Source organism: Suillus bovinus (genome assembly GCF_016758785.1).
Source record: "Suillus bovinus strain UH-Sbo-P2 chromosome Unknown EDB93scaffold_16, whole genome shotgun sequence".
NCBI classification, from domain to species: Eukaryota; Fungi; Basidiomycota; class Agaricomycetes; order Boletales; family Suillaceae; genus Suillus; species Suillus bovinus.
The window spans coordinates 139842-159210 of NW_024542072.1; the positions used below are offsets into that span (position 1 = coordinate 139842).

Genomic DNA, 19369 nt, shown 5'->3' on the forward strand with positions numbered 1-19369 from the left:
GGCGTATGCATATTGAGAGGAAAAAAAGTGGTATTCTGACATTTGTGGGTTCAAGTCCTCGACGTGGTACAGCCTGAGTGCGCTGTAAGTTAGGTTCTGTCATACTACTATCATACTATTGTTAACAAATATTGATCAATATTTCACATGTGATATAACCAGTAATACTTGATTTATGCACTACATACTAGTATATACTGTTTTGATTTACTCCTCCTGCACACTATTGTTTCAATGTTTACCAGTGCTGTCCTTGTGACACTTGTGATGTCTGTGATGTCTGTGAGACCTTGTGTGGATCTGTGTGCACTTGTGACTCGTGTGAAACCTGTCACCAAATTAGTAGTTTGCTGATGTTATCGCACAAAGCAAATTTTAAACATATGACATTAGGTCAAAATTATGAATATAAAGCTCAAGTACGTTTAAGTTCTAGGGCAAGTCAAAAGCAGCATCGTCGTGTGCTGCCCTTTGCCTTGCAAGGGCGTTTACAGACATATTATCCTTCACTCCTTGGCTGAGGTCGTCATGATGACTCCTTCCAAAAACCTTCCTAAACAGAAAGTTCAATTAAGGCTTTCTGGGACAGTCAAAAATGCACCTAGTCCACCACTCCAGGAGCCTGTCTACCTGGTGCTGAGCTTCTCAACTGGGAGGCCTTTTGAAGAAGTCGACAACAGTCTGCCAAAATTGGACATAGTCGAAGTCTCCGTCAACTGACTGCCAGGAAGTGATGGAAGAGAGCGCAAACTGGACCTGTCAGCTTGATTATTAGATACTTAGATACCAGCAATATGACCAATGCTATAACTTACTTGGCAAACTATGTATGCAATTGACTGAGGGGTAACTTTCACCATATTGATGATCTGCACTACGTGTTTCTTGACCTTGAGTCCATCAAAGGATTTCCTAGCGCATCGGTTATTTTGAATGATGTCAATCCCATTGCCATTGCCATCGACGTCTTTAGCCGAGGAAGGCGACATAAATACTGCTTTGTATGCCTGGAAAACAACTGAGATCAATTCTGGACTATCGCTAGGCCACATACCTGAATAAGGATTTTCCCCTTGAATAGCCCCTCCTCCAGATCGTCAGGTTTCGCAGTGTATTTTGCATAAAAAAATGCCAGAAAGGAGAGGTCAGTTACAATGTAGCCATCTGCACGATCTCGAATGCCTGCCTTTACACTGGTGACATGTGAGTGATTTTTCTCAATATTCTAAGCACACCACTTACATTGGATTGTTCCAATCAAGTTCCGAAGGACAAAGTAACCTACCACACACATTGTTAATAAACCCACGCAAATGTTTGTCATCTGGATCAACCAGAGGTTCTGGCTTGAATTCACGGTTGACCCACTTGGAAACGAGAACCTTCAGTTTGGAGGTATCATTTCCTCAAGCAGTGTCGGCCCCTTGCCAAAGCTGAAAAATAGTTCAGTAAAAGCAAGATAATAATTGACATAATGAAAATTAACCATTTTTAACATTTGTGCATACTCTTCATACTCCATCTCCATGGCCTTCTTAAACCACCACATGGTATTCGTGAACATCATGTAGCCTATCTGTAAGCGATTTTGACTACATAAAACAGTGAGTAATGCTCAGACACCCAGGAAAGGACTTACTCAGTGGTATTTTCTGCATCCTCTTCAACGTCATACCTCCAGTCATTTTCGGCAACTAGATCCTCAAGGCTATCAAACAGAGTACAACACATATAATTGCTCTTCCTTGAGCCACATAATAGTTAGTCTGCCTATACTACAGTGAGAAACCAAACTCAACTGCTAATGAGGGTCATACCTTTCTTTAGCAGCGCGCCCAGATTCGAGAGCCAATAGTTTCTCCTCCAGGTGTGCGATTCTTCGTTTCTGTCAAGCCTGTGCAGATATTACTGCCTGATTGTGGCTGGCCTCAGCCTGCCGCTCCTTGACGCTGCCCAAGCCCTCCGAAGTAGGAAGTTCATCAACAGGTGGCGCACCGTGCTCGTCGTTGGACATAGAGACAGGGAAAGTTGGGAAAGATGGTTGAATGGGCAACTCAAAGGAGAGGGTGCAAGATGAGGGTTCTGAGAGCTAACCAGCCTGCATCTTATATGCTGGCCAGGGCCTGTAAGCGAGTACCAAATTCGGAAGATGCCAAAAATGTCAGTATAATATATGTTGCTTGAAAGTTACCCTATTTGGGGCATTAACGTTAGCATCAGTGTGATAGCAAAGGGTGCTAAAATGCCGTAGGGACCAAAAAATACAGTGAATGATTTGTGAGCATAGGAATCTGCATGAGAATGCTTCGGAGCCTATGAGTTCCTCAATTCCTGTGCACTCAAATATTTCTGTCGCAAAAAGCTTACTTGATACGGCTTCAACAACTCATGGAAGATTTGCACTGCTGCTGAAGCATGACATATTTCAACTCAATGTCTGCCATGAGTGATACTAGCGTGCTTGCGGGCTTCATCATTGGATTTTGAAGGGTGTGCTAGTATTTCTGGGTCATAGTCATGGTATGGCTCCAGTCCGAGTCTGTGAGGACATTCTCTCAACTATGCTGGGTTAGTTGGTGGTGACTTGCACGTGATATCATCAACAAGCAGCTACACCAATCCAAGGGAGTGATACTGCGATCTTAATCAGCTAGTTGTGAGCCCTATTAACTAATGGCATAGCGACAAACCTTTCAGTATTGCAGAGCGTTGATCCCTAGACTTTTTGATGCCAATGAAAGACAAGCTTGGTTGAAATAGAAACGAAGGCAAAGCAAACACAATAGACTTGGGTTTGCGTGAGTCAAAATCAAGTCAACTGCAAGTTGCATTGAACGTACTGCCAGAGCACCATAACACTTGCCCTCATTGGAGTCCATCTTTATGTAGTCATACTATGGTTAGGGCTCTTTCAAATTCCCTCTCATTTCACTCACTGCAAAACCGACACTTGTCGCTATCCAGGAATTTAAGTGCAAGTTACAAGACTTGCAAAGATACTGCACAGTAAAACTTTTATGCAGATATGGAGTATTCTCTGCCAGTGGAAGCAACTCCGAGTCATTACATCGATCACGATATTACATCAGCGGCATGTGCACTCCTGATATACAAAGTTTCATCCTTAAAAGTGGGATATATATCAGCTTGTAGTCTGAAATCACTTCAGACTTCATGCGTAACATTGTATGCTACAGCTTTTTTCACAGTACACAGCGTAATCTGCTTTTACTATTCAAATAAATTATGTTTGTCGGGAAGCAACTGTATCAACCTGGCGGCAGACATGCATAGCATATGTACGTTATGCCAAAAAATGACCTGTAAAAGGATTGTCAAGGATAAGACGCTATGGTGAATTTGGAAGGTGCACCAAATCTTTGATTTCTGTAATTCAATTGAGACATCACACAAAGGGAAAACTACTCAGTAACTTACTGTAGCCCTTGAATGGACCCTCAGGATCAGCTATATCTTTTGTCTTTGATGACCAGAGGGTACAATCTGTCAAAATGTAAACAAAGGCCCCGGGTCAAACAGGTTTTCTGATCATTGATGCAAATGCGGAACTCTGATTGAATGGTGCAGCTGCTGATGTTCCATTGATCACCTAGATGAAATAAGAAGCAGTTGCAAATTCGTGTAACAACCTTACCTTGATAGTTATCCCAAAAGTCTGAGCAAGCTCCCGTAATTGGTGTATAATCATTGTCATTATAGCATGCCCTTGGGAAGATACCACACTTAGTAGGGACGGCAATAGAAATGGGGTTGTAAAGTCAAGGACTAGCCTATCCATTGGATTGTTGGTCCGGAGCTCTGCAATATATAGCATAACTCGGGAATGAAAAAAACTCGAAAAGAGATAAAGGCATACCGAATGTGAGAAGAATGATGCCTCCCCAATGTCCAGGGATAGATGCCTGTTCTGCTACTAATTCGGTAAACTTCTCCAGCCTCAGGCAATAATTGGAGCTCACCTCGGATCTCGAGTGTCACAACCCAATAACAAATTAACACTGGGCAGAGACTAGGACTCGGACTAAGGTTATCACAACAAAAGGATAATGAGCAAGGACATCTTGGATTGCTACAGTGTAGATACAAGAGGTTTGAACTAAGGAACTATCGACCAAGACATGCTACCTATATACAACTATTGAAACTGAGATTGAAACTGAGCTACAACTACTAGCCAATCATAAAAGAGAAAAGGGAATTGTACCATAGAACATTGTAGAATATTAAGGAAGTATCATGTGATCATATCTTATCTTATCATATCTAATCTAATCTTTTCACAATCAAAGAACTCGTCTTCTTCATCAGTCACATTGAAGACACATGTTGTGGACGCTAAAGGTATTTCGAAACTGGTAGACACTTTCATGGTAGGGTTAGGGTTTGACTTAGGCACTGTGTATTGGCGCTTAGGGAGATTCACAAAAGAATAGTGATTTGTTAAAGGTACTCGTGACAGCGAGCACCACCTTGCAAACTGGATCCTGCCACCCATTGGGCGACTAGTCACGGTATTGGTGGTGAAGGGACTCAGACGGACAAGGTACTACATGGCTGGCTGAGTTTCTTGGTGAACGTCGCAACAGGGAGTTTCCAGAGGCAGGCAGAGTCAGTGCCGGGAGGAAAGCAGGGTGTACGGATGAAAGACTCAGTTGGATGTAGGATAGATAGCACTTGGATAGCCGCACAGCAGTTTTTGTTTGAAGGAAAATTGATGAACTTATGGTCTTTTTAAAGGTCACATGATACCATAGACAACAATCCGAGCTGAAGTGAGTACACACATGGTGTTGCGTTAACACCAATTGCAAATTGCTGTGTTCTTACAATAAGTAGATGATATTGTGGTAGACCTACAATTTCAGAGTTACAGTTCTACCGGTGGTAGTAGTCATTAGTTATACAATGTCAGCTAACCTAGTCATAGTGCAAGCCTTCACATCCGACCATTGTTTTGCCAACTTCTCATTCTTCTGGATGACGTTCATGATGTATTGTTTCAACAGGTCATAAATAAATTTGAAGGATTCTATCGAAAACTCGATTTCACGGTCCAATTTTCCGGAAGAAAACTGCACTAGAACGCAGTAGATTGCAGCTGTGGCCGTGCAATAAAGATTATCCAGATCATGGATGTAGCGCCAATATTTGAGCTTCCTCACTACACCAAGAACCACATCTAGAAGTGCATCATGCTTGAATGCCATCCATTCACCAGTCTCTTCATCCTTCTTGAAGAGAAATTTGAGAGGCCAGGTTGCATTGCCGATGAGGCTTTTGATTTTCTTTTGCTTCCACTTTGACTCCGATGTGTTCGACCAAATCAAGGGTCAAAGATTGTAGCCTCAATCAACAACACCGAATGCCAGCTCTTTACAGGCTGCCATCAAAAGTCTAAACAGTACAGAGAGATCCATGTACAATAATCCCACATTTTTTGCTGCCCAACGTTGACCAAATTCTGTTAAATTTACAGCAATATATTCTCCAAATCTGATATTTGATTTACCTTCAATTTCTTTGTTTGCCAACCCAGCCAGGTCAGATTGAGTCTTTTTCAAGCAGTCTTGTACTGCATTTGCTAATGCGGCTTGAACCAAGCCCTCTCTTAATGAGGGCTTTATCATGGTACAATTGTTGACAGCGTCTCTGATAAGTTCCTTCTCCATGGCAAGAATGAAGGCATTGTGTATTGGAAGATTAGATTGGTAATCCAGAGGCGGAAGGTCAATCTGTGGCTGCGTAGGCTGAGTAGGGGTCAGATGAGAAGGCGTTGTGCTAGAAGGCACTGACTGCTTCACTATTATGAGCGCACAAGTTAGTTTATGAAGGAAGAGCACTTACTAAAGGGGTTTCAAATGATTTTTGTCACTGACCTGAGAATGCGACAAATCACCATGGACCATCGCATTTTAGAGTTTGGGAATGAGGATGTTTCAGCACTGTGAAGGGTTGTGGTCGTATATAATTTGGTGCTGCTGGTGGTAGCATAGTAACACCGTCCATAGATAGGAGTGGAGGAGGAAAATTGCACCGATAATTGGCAAGTACTGATGGCAGCGATGCCAAATCATTCAAATAGATGGGATTCTGAGACAGGACTATGAACGGTGGAAGCAAAGTTCCATTGTAATAGTCGATGGTTGTCGAAGGCATGTGATCAGATGGGGCTGATGGAGGCCAATGATGGTTTTCATTGAAGGTTGGAAGGGGCGTGAACATTGGTGCTTGCTGCATGGCGGCAGCACCTAGTAGTGAATGATTAAGTGAGATTGGGGAAGGCGAATCATTGCCTTGATGACTTTGGCTGAAGGTTGGAATGGGTGTAAACATCGGTGCTTGCTGCATGGCGGCAGCAGCTGGTAGCAGATGATGAAATGAGATCGGGAGAGGCAAATCATCGCCTTGATGACTTTTGCCGAAGGTTGGAGGGGGTGTGAACATTGGTGCTTGCCGCATGGCAGCTGCACCTGGGTACCGTTGTCCTGCATGATGTGAGAATCATGCATGGACATGAATACTAGGTGACCCTCAAAAGACAAAGTCTGTTAGCTTAGTCCTCAGACTAGTCAACCCATACCTTGGTTTCAAACCATGGTCCATATTTCCAGTTTTCTCCAAGTTTCGTGATCTGAATACATTTTGACGGAAAAAGTCTAATGTGAGATGGGAATCACATTTAGACCTAGTTGATGTGAGAAGAGAAATGAAGGTTAAGGTATAGCCTTGCCTTTGGCTTATTCACTTTGGCTAGAGAAAACCATAGAGAAAAGTACAAAGCCTATAAAAAACCTATCCAAAAAGACCGTGTTTCAATTCCTGCCAACTGTCTTATTTTTGCTACCTACTTTTCTCTAGTGTTTCTTTACTTTACTTTTTCATTAGGATGCTTTGACTCACCTGACACTTCATAAAATTGTACCCATAGGGTATGATGTCATCATGATGTCATAAGACTCCACAGATACTCCTGCAGGTATTCTGTTGAAAGATATTATGTCATCAAGCTCTAGATTATTCTACTCCACAATGACATCATCCATGATGTCATTTCCTTCTAGAATATTCTGCTCCACAATGACTCACTCTGACTCACTCATGGAAGGTTCTGGAATCTTTTGCTCCACAATGATGTCACTCTTGATGTCATTATGATGTCATTACTCCACATTCCAGAATGTTCTGCTCCACAATGATGTCATAGCTCCATCTTTCACTTGTATTTTATTCTTTTATTGGGTTTGACCCAATATTTTGATTGGTCCTCCTTATTTTTTATTGTTTGTGAACCTAGGTTACTTTCCCACACAAAATGTATATAAGGAGAGCCCATTCTCCCCCCAAAAAATATGATCTCCCATTTGTAGCAATCTGCCTATCAGATATTTCACTTGCAAAGTTAGTCCCTTTGAAGTGAGACAAGTGCAGGGAAAAGAATTTCCTTGAGATTATAAGTTTCTTACCTTAGAAACTTATTTAGTGCTATAGACCAAGTGTTCTTGGTCACATATATTGTCTTTGAGACCCCTTTGTCTCATTGCTCTGTGCCCTTTGACTAAGCGATCTTAGTCATCTATCATATTATTGAGATCACGTCTCACTAGTTGTCCCATAGACCAAGCGATCTTGGTCAAGTTCCAGTCCCATTTGTTCAAGTGATCTTGAACATATATTGTATATTTGAGACTGTTGTCTCATAGTTCCAGTGCCCATAGACCAAGTGATCTTGGTCATATTTCGTATATTTGAGACCATGTCTCACTAGTTCCAGTATCCAAGTCCAGAGCCTAGAAGGAGATTTCCTAGGCAAATATGTCCCAGAAACCAAATTACGTGTCTAGAAGCTTATTCCTAGACAAGAGATTTGAGTTTCAATAAAGAAAAGTAAAGCTCCGACTAGGTTAATCTTAATAAATATTAGTTTAGCAAGCCTCCCAAGAACTCACACATTATCTACCACAAAATAGGAAAAGTCGTAGACCGTGTTAATTGAGGACTGGCAAGAAGTCTTATCCAAAGTGTAATTGTGGTGTCATTACATTTACATGACTTTATATAAGACCCTCAGTTATTAAGATACCGTGACTGTGAACCAGATGGAAGTGGTTAATTATTTGGCGGAGGAAGTCATGCTGGCCTGGAGACTGATTCAGATGTTGTATACTGGATGTCATTGTCAGTCGTGCGCAGCGATCCCCCCCGGTCAACAAGCACATACACTAGCCACTGCAATTCTTGATCCACCTTCCCAAGCTCCATTTCTGTTTCATGATGTAAGGACTCGTTAAAGATGCTCAGCCTCCTTGATGTCTCAAGTAGCCAGCCTCTGTACAAGTATTTCATGCGCAAAGTTTCTTGAACCGCCTCCTTGTAGTGAATAGCGCAGTGGAAGGTGTGCGGGCTCATATCCTTTATAGTTGTCGACAACACTATCATGACAGATGTGACAATTATATGTAGGAACAATAAATATTCTATACATGGTATACCTCAATGTTCATACCTTCTGAGTACTGCTGACATGACTGTCTGTGCAAGATCTGCTCAGCACGATCATGGTATCTGTCTCCTGATAACAGCTGCTGGCGGAGGTAAGAATGGTAGAGTTTGGTATGTCTCTTTGACTCAGGAGTGCTGCTAGTATGACCTGATTCATCATGGTGAGAGATATCAGCAGTGGGGCAGTGTTTACCCCCAGACCACTTGGAATCAGGTGTCACAGGGAAGTTGTCGTCCTCCTCTGAGACAATACTCTCGGACTCTGCCATTTATAATATATTCAAGTCTATCTGCAAAACACCATGATATGAGAGTCATCCATACCTGATATTCCAATTGATGGGGGAGAGTTTGGAGGTGAGTTTGAAGGAGAAGAGAGCTTTGACTTATCATAGCTGGCCTGAGTGACAGAATGATAGGGGCTACAGATAGCTGGCTTTTCATCACAGAAAGTAGTACAAGTAGCGGCCAAGCTTAAGTTCATTTTTTCCATGGGTAGGGTTTTAGGTGCAATCCTTTCTACCACTTTGAGTCTAAGTCAGCCCTCTTTCAAGTCTGGTTCACTCAATCCTTTGGAGGACTCCGAGTTCATGGCACATACTACTACTATCCAATCCAACTCGGAGATACTCGAGTCATGCCAACTTGAACACGATCATCGTCAAGATAATGATGCAGCGATAGTTCAAAAATCAGAGGTGCAGTCTGGGCATTCGGCCAGTCTGAATGAGACACAGAAGGATCAAAAAGTTGTAGTAAGCACTCGTTGTGAAAAGCTTGCGCCAACGGTAGTACGGTTGCTTACACTTTGGTCTGACAAGGATCTACTATTACTTGTATCATGAAGTCCTGGTCCTGCACCAGCGGTGAAGCACATCATGATCCATAGGGAGAAGACGGGTACTGATTGGCAATCGGTCTTCGATGTCATCAAGTATGACAAAGAAAAACAAGCAGTTGTGGTTATTCAGGAAAGAGTGGTGGTATGATGTGGCCTTCATAATGACGATGATGGAGGCTATGTCAAGAATGACTGAGTTGGCCTAGCGCAATAGTATTAGTCTGAATCATGTTAAATCGGTATTAGGTTGACTACTTACCAGTATCATTCACACAAGTCAATATTAAATCACGGAGCCTAACTTACATACCGTCTGTCGAATGGTCACACTCCATGTTCTCTTCCACCATCTGATGTCCACATAGTAAGTTTGCCTTCTCAAGACATTTTTGCCTATGTCATCTGCGAGCATTATCATCCTCGAGTGTGCTTTGCAGACTTGGACCCAGAGTCATCTAGGGCAAAATGCAGAAAACCCACCTCTCATAAGATGAAACTCTAGCTTATCCATACCCCGAAAACGAGTTGCTCTGATCTGCAAATGCTGATCGTCCAAAGGACAGTGTCACATTGGGATCATTACAAAAGATCTCATTCACAGCAAGCATCCGTCTTGAAAGGTGCGAAGATAAACACAATACATTGGCATTGAGCACCTGAGAGCCAGAATGTGAAATGGGTGGCAAGAGCAGAAGGGCAGGAGGCGGCATGATACTGGTGGACGCAAAAATAAAGTCCTGGAGCATTTCCTCAACAACTCCTGAAAATTAGCTGCATGAGCCCCCACCCTGTGAACGAGAGTAATGCACTTACTCTCAATATTCTGAATCCAGAGATTCAATCAATCTATAGCTATCTCTCGGTCTTTCTCAGTGGAATCCTCTGGATGAATATCCTCGTACCTGAATATCCCAGCTTCACTGGAGTGGTGCTGCTCAAACTCGATGGGCTCCAGGGAAGCACAGCACACAGGCATTGTACGACCACTTGATATTTGGCCAAGCTTCGAGGACTTGTACATCCAAACACCCTTATCTGTGTCGTCAAAGTTCAGAATTAGACAAAGGGGGTGATTAGAGAAGGAGAGATGCACCAATAGAACCTTTCACACTGTGTTAAGTCCAATGAATCCAGACTCACTAACCTGGCACATTTCACTTGAGAGGTTGCATTCAGCTGGACATATGTCATCAATCAGCATATATTCAAGATGCAAAGGACCACTCACCAGGTGCTGCCGAATAGCTCCTGTCTACTCCAAGCACCAACACACTTGCTTTACTCATCTCCAACAACTGCGTGCTCACCCTCACCCCTATTCCTGCAATATCTATATGCTCTGAGCTCAAATCTGCACAATAGCTCATAACATTTGCATCAATCTCGCTATCTGTCCGTCGACACTTTGTGTTTGACATGCATTGTGCCTCTCGTTGACGCAGATGGATGTCCTCCTGGATGTCCTTCTCAGGTGTGCAGGAGACTGAGTGGGATACTGAGAAACAGGAGGGAGAACAATAATTGGAGGACCAGGGGAGCAAAATGTCAAGACGCCACGAAAACAGGCGCATCTCTGGGTATGGCATCTTTTGGAGTGGAAGGGTCTTTCACTGGGGAGATGTGAGTATGCATTTCCTGATGAAGATAAGACGTGACTCACTATGTACAAGCTTGCCCAAAACTGCATTTGCAACCTGCCAATATACATCAGCCATGGCCTGTTTCACCATCCACCTTAAATCAGCATTGGGAACAATCATGCGCTTCTCCACAGGCCTGGGAATGGTGTACATGCCTACCCATTTACCACACATCTATGCGATTAGCATCATCAATTATCTGCTCATTAGACTTGAAAATCTAAAATACTCACTGCCCTGCCCCGATGGTGCATTGGATGTAGGGGGCATGTCTTCATTAGATGGAGATGAAGTGCTGGAGGAGGTTGAAGGTAACATGACTTACTGAGATGTCAGTCACACACACTAACAGGGCCTTGGGATTTTGCCGCATCATACCACATCCTGGTGCATTGGTGCCGCACCCTACCTAATAGTGTCTTATATCCCTGTATAATATGTCTATGTCGTCCATAAAGGCCATGAATATGATTATTGATGCAAAAATATCATAGTATATGTTTTTGAGTTAGAATTACACTGATACAACAGTGATAGTATACTTGATGGGTGCGGCAGTGATGCGGTAGTGATGTGGCAGTGGCTGTGCACTACTGCACTACCGCACCCACCTTATGCACTACACTTGCAGCACCTCATGTGAAACTTGGTTAAACTACTAAACAAACTCCTCACACAGTTCAACGCCTCAATGCCTATTGTTCAAGATATGTCTTCATTGGTGACATGCCTTGACAACTTCACTACAGCACATCTTCAGGCCTCAAACATGATTCTGTGCCCCTGCGAGAACAGATATTAGGGTCTAAGGTATGTATGTGATGGGTATATGGCCTTTAGATAAGACTCATTAGTTTCACAGTACACAAGTTCTATGGACTACTGTCAACTTAAGACACCTTATGTGCCTTCCTTGGTCATGGCCGCAGTTTCGGCTTTTGGATCTGTCTCTTGTTTTTAGGAATGACTTCGGGCTCACTTCCTTCACTAAAGTTTGGCCTGCACTATCATGTAAAGTGTTTCAGAGCAATCCATGCTACAATATGACAACAACTCACGTCCACTTCTCCTTCGAATTTGGGTGCATATGGATCTCCGTCACCATGATTCCAGTACTCAGGAGGCCCTTGTATGGATTCCATCGGTCTTGGTGAGCATTGGCATCTTTTACCCATCGTTCATTCCTAGCAGCGCCTGCAGCCAATGAGAGCTCAAACATTCATTGTTCTAGTATACCAAGACACTCCAAGTTGACGTCTATATCCATCAAGGACATTGGAGGTCAAGTCAAGTATCACGCCAGTATCACACCAACAACTTGAACAGCATTCATGCAAAAAATATGTTAGCATCTGCAAAGAAAGAACATCGTTATTAGTGGTTGTGCGATAGAGTATGGTGCATGTCTCATGCAATTAGTACTACATGCCAGTAGTAGCCAGAGGGCGCATAAGCGAGACAGGCCATTGCAAGGAGGGTGATCTAGTGATAGTATGAATGTCAATGTCTCATGCAGTACATAGTACATACAGTAATGATATCAAGACTCACCGTCAAGAGGCCACTACACCCATTACTGCATCCATGCTGCAGCATAGTACTCAACTTGTTTTCGGGATTAGACTCTCAAAGGCATGACCGTGAGGTGCATAATTGATGAGTTTGACGGTAAACCAATTATATTGTGCACATCAACAGTGATTATCGAAACTAAAAGTGAAATGTGCTGATTTGGTGCGGGTGCAGCAGTAATGATGTGTTAGTGGTGCAGCAAGTTGCAGCAAAATACCTGAGCCCTAACTAACACCATCATCAGAAGTTCGATCAACATAGCTCTTTTGGTATCCCATCATTTTACCAACATCACTGACAGCAATCCCACTTTCACCAGGCCATTTCAACTGTCAAGCTCAATATTCGTCTCTCTTACAGTATTTCAAGTTAGTTTCCCTCTCTTGTCAGAACAAAGTATGGCACTTCTACTAAGTTATATCCTCAAGAGGATCAAACTAACTTAGCTGCAGTGCAGGCGACTCCATCAGGTTGGGTTTTAGACTCTGCCAAGACCTGAGGCCTGAGCACTCATACCTGGTTGTCCTACATTGCAGGCTAGAGTGCCGCTGCCATGCACTTTTCTAAAACCCTTTGGACTGGCTTCTTTTTTGTTTTTTCTAGTGATGGTGTCTTGTAAGGCTCCAGGTTACATGTGGGAGCGGACGACAGACATTCAAGGGCTCACTAGATATCATTCAGCTTGTCCTTTCTATAAGAGATGCAGCACCCTTGCCAGTCAGAAGAGACAACTCCCAAACTCTGGGGCTAGCACATCATCAGTGAGTGGCCTTTCAAGGTTGCTTCAGACTTGTACTAATCATTCTTAGTGAATCTCAGCTGTCTGGCATATGAGGGACCATCCCAGCCTGAAACCCATTGCCCCTTTCAAGCTTCTCAGGCCAGTGTTCATGGCACATCATTCATACTGTGCATCCCAGGCCAACTCTCCTGAAGACTCTCAGCGCCCTCATGAATCAGGGAAGGACGGTGCTGACATTGAAATGAGGGATGATTCTAGACAGGAATTGAACTATGGTTCAGGTTTGTGTCTCTTTGGCTAGTATTCGTGTTTTGCCTACATAGCTCGAATAATTTTAGAGAAAAACTTGCCTCCAACGAGATGAACTCTGAGAACTTTCATTGACATCAAGCATTTGGACCAATATCTTAATCCTTCTGACAATGCTAACAGCTCAACAGTCCAAAGTTCAGCCCTGCAAACAGCCCAATTCAGAATTCAGCGGGTTCTTTTAATGCTAAGGGACATGCTCCAGACTACCTTCAATACCTTTGGACTCTCACGACTATATCCTCACCATCCTTCTTTTGAACCAGATAAATTTATTCCATCGACACTACTTGCAAGAACATCTCCCATAGCCCAAACAACAGACTCTGCGCCTTATGTCTTAGCGCCGCCCTTTCCATTTGCTAATATAACTATCTATCGGCTTATGACTTGGATGAACTCCGGCAGCAGTCAATCATCTGAAACACCAAAGTCTCCCACTTGGTCAAGGATGTTATCCTGGCAGAGAACTTCGACCGCAAGCACCTCGAGGACTTTTCTGTGAGCGCCCCAATTGGGGGCATGCCACCTCATAGGATTTTTGCCATTGGTAAGCTTTGTTGAAGCTAGCATGTTTCTCTACTGCGATTGACAAATTTAGGTTGCTGACAGTATCAAAGATGTTCTGGGTGGCCTGTCTCGCATATCAAAAACCAGTATGGTATCCCTTCTCACTTTTTGCTGCAGGGAATTGTTTCATTCCTGCTGGGATATCTTATTGGATGAAGATTTCCTCGAGGCTTACCATCATGGGATCATTTTACAATGTGCTGATGGTGTGTTATAGAGGGTCTTTCCCCGACTCTTTACATACTCAGCTGACTATCCAGAAAAGTACATATTTTAACCTGTGGCGTCAAAATGCTGAATCACGCATCAATTTATAGGGTTCTAATTGCTACTATCAAGGATATGGGCTCATGTCTGTGCCCTCATTGTCTCACACTAAAGGCCTTGTTCAGCTCTCTTGGGCTGGTGAGAGACATAAATGGCCGAGTAGCCAACCTTCGAACCTACATCATGTCCAAGGTTATGAAGGCTTGCGAATTTATTGCATCAGGACATACAGTAGATGGTGTAGAGCCTCGCGCCTCCAAAGGCACTTCCTTTGAATTTTCCCACATTCCCTACACACTCTAGCTCTAATCCCAAGGATATGTCTTGCACAGTAGTGCTTCATATATTTTACTTTGCAGATTCCGTGTGCAGCCACTCGCACTTTGCATGCACCACACATCCGTGTTAGCATCATCCGCATACCCGTCCATCCATCCTCCCCATGTCCTTAGATGTCCATTGGTGCGTGTTCTCACTATATTTCCATTTTGACCAATTGTTTTCATTGCTAATTCTTGGCCTAGCGCTACGTGCGCAGCCAAGACCCTATTACCTATCTCGCATACTATATTTAGCTTACTCGGGTCGCTACATCAGACCTGCGCACCTAGCGGCGCTTAGCCATCTTTACATATACTATCTCTTTACTCTATTTTCGAGGTCAATTTTCCGCCCACTTTCTGTGTGTCTCTAGATACTAAGAATTTTACTCGTTGTTTGTGGTTGACTATCCAAAGTCGTGCGCTTCGGTTCTCGCTCTCCATCTTAGCATCAGCCAACCATAGTTGGGGTGTTAACACTTGTCTTGCCTCGTCTCTCCCTTGCTTGTCCCTTGCCTTCACTCATGCGCGCTACCTTCGCATCACGCATCTCGATCTTCGCCCTTTCACACTCGCACGCATTCGCCTTTCATACATCGCATCATTTCCGCTTTGCGCATTACTTAGACTTAGTACTTCATTAGTTGTTTGGTGTCCCTCTTTTTACAAAGAGAGGTTTCCTTTACTCAGTTAGCTGCCCTTGGGACAATGATTTCACTCGTGCCCGGGTCTATCTGTGTTTGCTTAGCTTAGCACCAACTTTCCCCACAGTCTAGATTCCTCATCTTCAATGGTACAAAGGTGGAAAATACTCTTGGAGAGGGCTCATGGGTCCCTATTTTGGTGAGCATGATGGCTTCTGGTGCTTTTTCATCAACTCAAACTGTTTGCCACTGAAAGAATCAATTTGTGTGCAAGCTTGGACAGTCCAGCCTAGACCCCTTCTGTATGCTTGTGGTGGACCTTATGTACGAGTGCGAACTGGGCACTTGGAAAGCGCTATTCACCCATCTAATCAGGCTTCTGTATGCCCTTCCACAGGGTAGCCAGCTGGTTGCCCTCCTTGATAGCAGGTAGGAAAAGTTTGTATGGGTGCTGTGACCTGCTAACTCCAATGGGCTGGCAAGATTTCGAGAGATTCCAATGTTGTCTTAATAACCGAGGGTCTTATATAAAGTCATGTAAATGTAATGACACCACAATTACACTTTGGATAAGACTTCTTGCCAGTCCTCAATTAACATGGTCTATGACTTTTCCTATTTCGTGGTAGATAATGTGTTGTTACGACTTGGATGGTATCTGTTGGCGATGCTCAAACAGAGCGTGTGTCGTCAATGGTCGAGGACGTCCTTGGGCTAGCCCAAGGTTAGGGGTCTTACTTGGCGAGGCTTCGGCAAGTAAGATTTGACGCCTATGTCCAAATTGGGTAGCTTACGTCAAGCGGATGCTAGACAATGAGCTGTATTTGCCAAGACTTACGACACCCGAAGGTTAATCGTAAGATCGTCGTTAATTAGAAGGACGGAAGTCCGACTAGTTAACAGAGGCTTTGCTCGTCGACAAAGTCGATGAGTAAAGATCGAGACTAAGGACTTATCCGCGAAGAGCAGATAAGAAGATAGAATATAGACTGCTGGCTAGGCAGAAAGGATCACTCTGGTGAGAGTAGGAGGTCAAGAACCAAGTAGATTCAAGTTAGGGAATACAGTACATGGTAGCGAGTTTATATAGAGGACAGGAAGAGTATTAGTGGATGATAACTCGTACTACCAAGAGAGGTAAGTGGTAAAGGGGATAACCATAAAAGGAAGGCATGTTCGAGGTGAGACACGAGTGAGTCCTGAACGCGCTGATAAGAAAGTGAGTCAAAGATCAGAACAGGAAGTGAAACATGCAGGGGTACGATCGTGCAACTGCGGAGCTAAGTATAAGTAACATGTGCGACTGCGCACTGAGTCAGAGATCAAGAAAGGGAAAAGGGCAAAGGGGATGCGTTGTGCATCATATCATAGGTTACCGTCTGGACGGTAAGGGCAAGGGGACTGTCCACAGGATCAGTCAGGTGGTGTAACGGAGCATGGGTATGCTTCGTCAGCGAAAGGATCTGGCCAAATGTACTGGCTCTGCTGAAGCGACAGGTAGAGAGCGAAAGGGAATGCAAGAATAACAAGGATGACAAGGGTGAGGTCGGGGTAAGGGTATGATGTGAGGGCTGATATGAGGAGGATGAGGAGAAAAATGGTAGGGGCCCAAGCGTCTAGATGTTCTTGTAACATGTGTGAGTTCTTGGGAGGCTTGCTAAACTAATCTTTATTAAGATTAACCTAGCCAGAGCTTTACTTTTCTTTATTGAAACTCAAATCTCTTGTCTAGGAATAAGTTTCTAGACACATAATTCAGTTTCTGGGATGTATTTGCCTAGGAAATCTCCTTCTAGGCTCTGGACTTGGATACTGAAACTAGTGAGACATGGTCTCAAATATACGAAATATGACCAAGATCACTTGGTCTATGGGCACTGGAACTATGAGACAATGGTCTCAAATATACAATATATGTTTAAGATCGCTTGGTCTATGGGACAACTAGTGAGACGTGATCTCAACAATATGATAGATGACTAAGATCACTTAGTCAAAGGGCACAGAGCAATGAGACAAAGGGGTCTCAAAGACAATATATATGACCAAGAACACTTGGTCTATAGCACTAAATAAGTTTCTAAGGTAAGAAACTTATAATCTCAAGGGAATTCTTTTCCCTGCACTTGTCTCACTTCAAAGGGACTAACTTTGCAAGTGAAATATCTGATAGGCAGATTGCTACAAATGGGAGATCATATTTTTTTTTGGGGGGGAGAATGGGCTCTCCTTATATACATTTTGTGTGGAAAAGTAACCTAGGTTCACAAACAATAAAAAATAAGGAGGACCAATCAAAATATTGGGTCAAACCCAATAAAAGAATAAAATACAAGTGAAAGATGGAGCTATGACATCATTGTGGAGCAGAACATTCTGGAATATGGAGTAATGACATCATAATGACATCAAGAGTGACATCATTGTAGAGCAAAAGATTCCAGAACCTTCCATGAGCGAGTCATTGTGGAGCAGAATATTCTAGAAGGAAATGACATCATGGATGATGTCATTGTGGAGTAGAATAATCTAGAGCTTGATGACATAATATCTTTCAACAGAATACCTGCAGGAGTATCTGTGGAGTCTTATGACATCATAATGACATCATACCCTATGGGTACAATTTTATGAAGTGTCAGGTGAGTCAAAGCATCCTAATGAAAAAGTAAAGTAAAGAAAGAGAAAAGTAGGTAGCAAAAAATAAGACAGTTGGCAGGAATTAAAACATGGCCTTTTTGGATAGGTTTTTTTATAGGCTTTGTACTTTTCTCTATGGTTTTCTCTAGCCAAAGTGAATAAGCCAAAGGTAAGGCTATACCTTAACCTTCATTTCTCTTCTCACATCAACTAGGTCTAAATGTGATTCCCATCTCACATTAGACTTTTTCCATCAAAATGTATTCAGATTGTGAAACTTGGGGAAAACTGGAAATATGGACCATGGTTTGAAACCAAGGTATGGGTTGACTAGTCTGAGGACTAAGCTAACAGACTTTGTCTTTTGAGGGTCACCTAGTATTCATGTCCATGCATGATTCCCACATCATGCAGGACACCACCAGAGGCGGACATGATGATCGTAAGATGTGGAAGCAACAAGGGTGCCAGCAGGGTTCACAGTAAGGGTATTGATGCCCTTAGTACTATTGCCCCTGCCAGTGCAAGGATGACTGACCTGTTCCCACGTTGATGTATCCCACTCCCGTATGGTGGGATCCAGATAGGAACCCACTGTGAATAGCCGTCTGCCATCTGACACCCATGAAAGGGAGTAATTCCATGCTGAATTGAATGCAGCGTGAGCCTTTAAGGTTTTGATTTGTTGCCTGCTGTTCGTATTCCATATTTGGATATCCTCAGATGTTGCGATGGCAAGATGTTCTCCGGACGGTGAATACCGAATGCAGTGAACATAATCACCACAAGCAATTGGATTGCCTTGCTGCTTCCATGATTTCACACTCCACAACTTCATAGCTTTGTCCTTTGAACCAGTTACCAGCACTTCTCCATCTTGAGAAAAGTCCACTGAGTGAATCATTGTGATCACCACTTGCTATAAATCTCTCGTCTCGTGATACTGCAACTGCCCACACCCAACTGCGATGACCTTCCATTCTCCTCACCACACCATTGTCTTTCAAGTCCCACAACACGTCTGAGATGAAATGGTTAGCAGCACGGGACTTTGAAGATATCCTACAGGTGTTTTGAGTCACTTAGTAACCTTAGTGCTTGATTTGCTGATATGTTCTCTGCCATTAGTGCACTATTCCAGTGTTTGAAGGACTATTTCCCCTGGACCATGACATGATTGTGCAATCACTGCTTTATCGGTTTGCAGAATGGCATGCGCTCACAAAACTTAGGATACATTCAGACTCTACAATTACCTTTCTCGAAGAAACGTTCAAGAAACTTTCTCGCAAGTTACGCAAATT

General features: G+C 43.2%; 4 protein-coding genes across 4 annotated transcripts; 1 reads left to right on the plus strand and 3 right to left on the minus strand.

Moving 5' to 3' along the window:
• Window positions 1-645: 645 nt before the first annotated feature.
• EDB93DRAFT_1248743 (uncharacterized protein) lies at window positions 646-2014 on the minus strand (the record flags this gene model as incomplete). The annotated part of the gene is made up of 8 exons (XM_041452765.1): window positions 646-756; window positions 816-1007; window positions 1055-1193; window positions 1243-1281; window positions 1509-1592; window positions 1640-1708; window positions 1818-1885; window positions 1949-2014. 8 exons carry the CDS (start codon window positions 2012-2014, stop codon window positions 646-648), a joined length of 768 nt encoding a protein of 255 aa, XP_041309334.1.
• A 3352-nt stretch (window positions 2015-5366) lies between these two features.
• EDB93DRAFT_1248744 (uncharacterized protein) lies at window positions 5367-6465 on the minus strand (the record flags this gene model as incomplete). Its single annotated transcript, XM_041452766.1, has 3 exons — window positions 5367-5482; window positions 5531-5813; window positions 5965-6465. 3 exons carry the CDS (start codon window positions 6463-6465, stop codon window positions 5367-5369), a joined length of 900 nt encoding a protein of 299 aa, XP_041309335.1.
• Window positions 6466-8148: 1683 nt separating this feature from the next.
• Window positions 8149-11384, minus strand: EDB93DRAFT_1102632 (uncharacterized protein; the record flags this gene model as incomplete). The annotated part of the gene is made up of 16 exons (XM_041447227.1): window positions 8149-8450; window positions 8525-8668; window positions 8714-8782; window positions 8845-8920; window positions 9122-9164; window positions 9326-9375; window positions 9396-9563; window positions 9672-9763; window positions 9842-9905; window positions 10175-10184; window positions 10264-10396; window positions 10502-10537; window positions 10590-10856; window positions 11022-11175; window positions 11235-11296; window positions 11348-11384. 16 exons carry the CDS (start codon window positions 11382-11384, stop codon window positions 8149-8151), a joined length of 1707 nt encoding a protein of 568 aa, XP_041309336.1.
• Window positions 11385-15681: 4297 nt separating this feature from the next.
• Window positions 15682-15858, plus strand: EDB93DRAFT_1082314 (uncharacterized protein; the record flags this gene model as incomplete). The annotated part of the gene is made up of 1 exon (XM_041445675.1): window positions 15682-15858. A coding segment is annotated over one exon (177 nt), but the record flags the coding sequence as incomplete, so codon positions are not given.
• Window positions 15859-19369: the final 3511 nt, after the last annotated feature.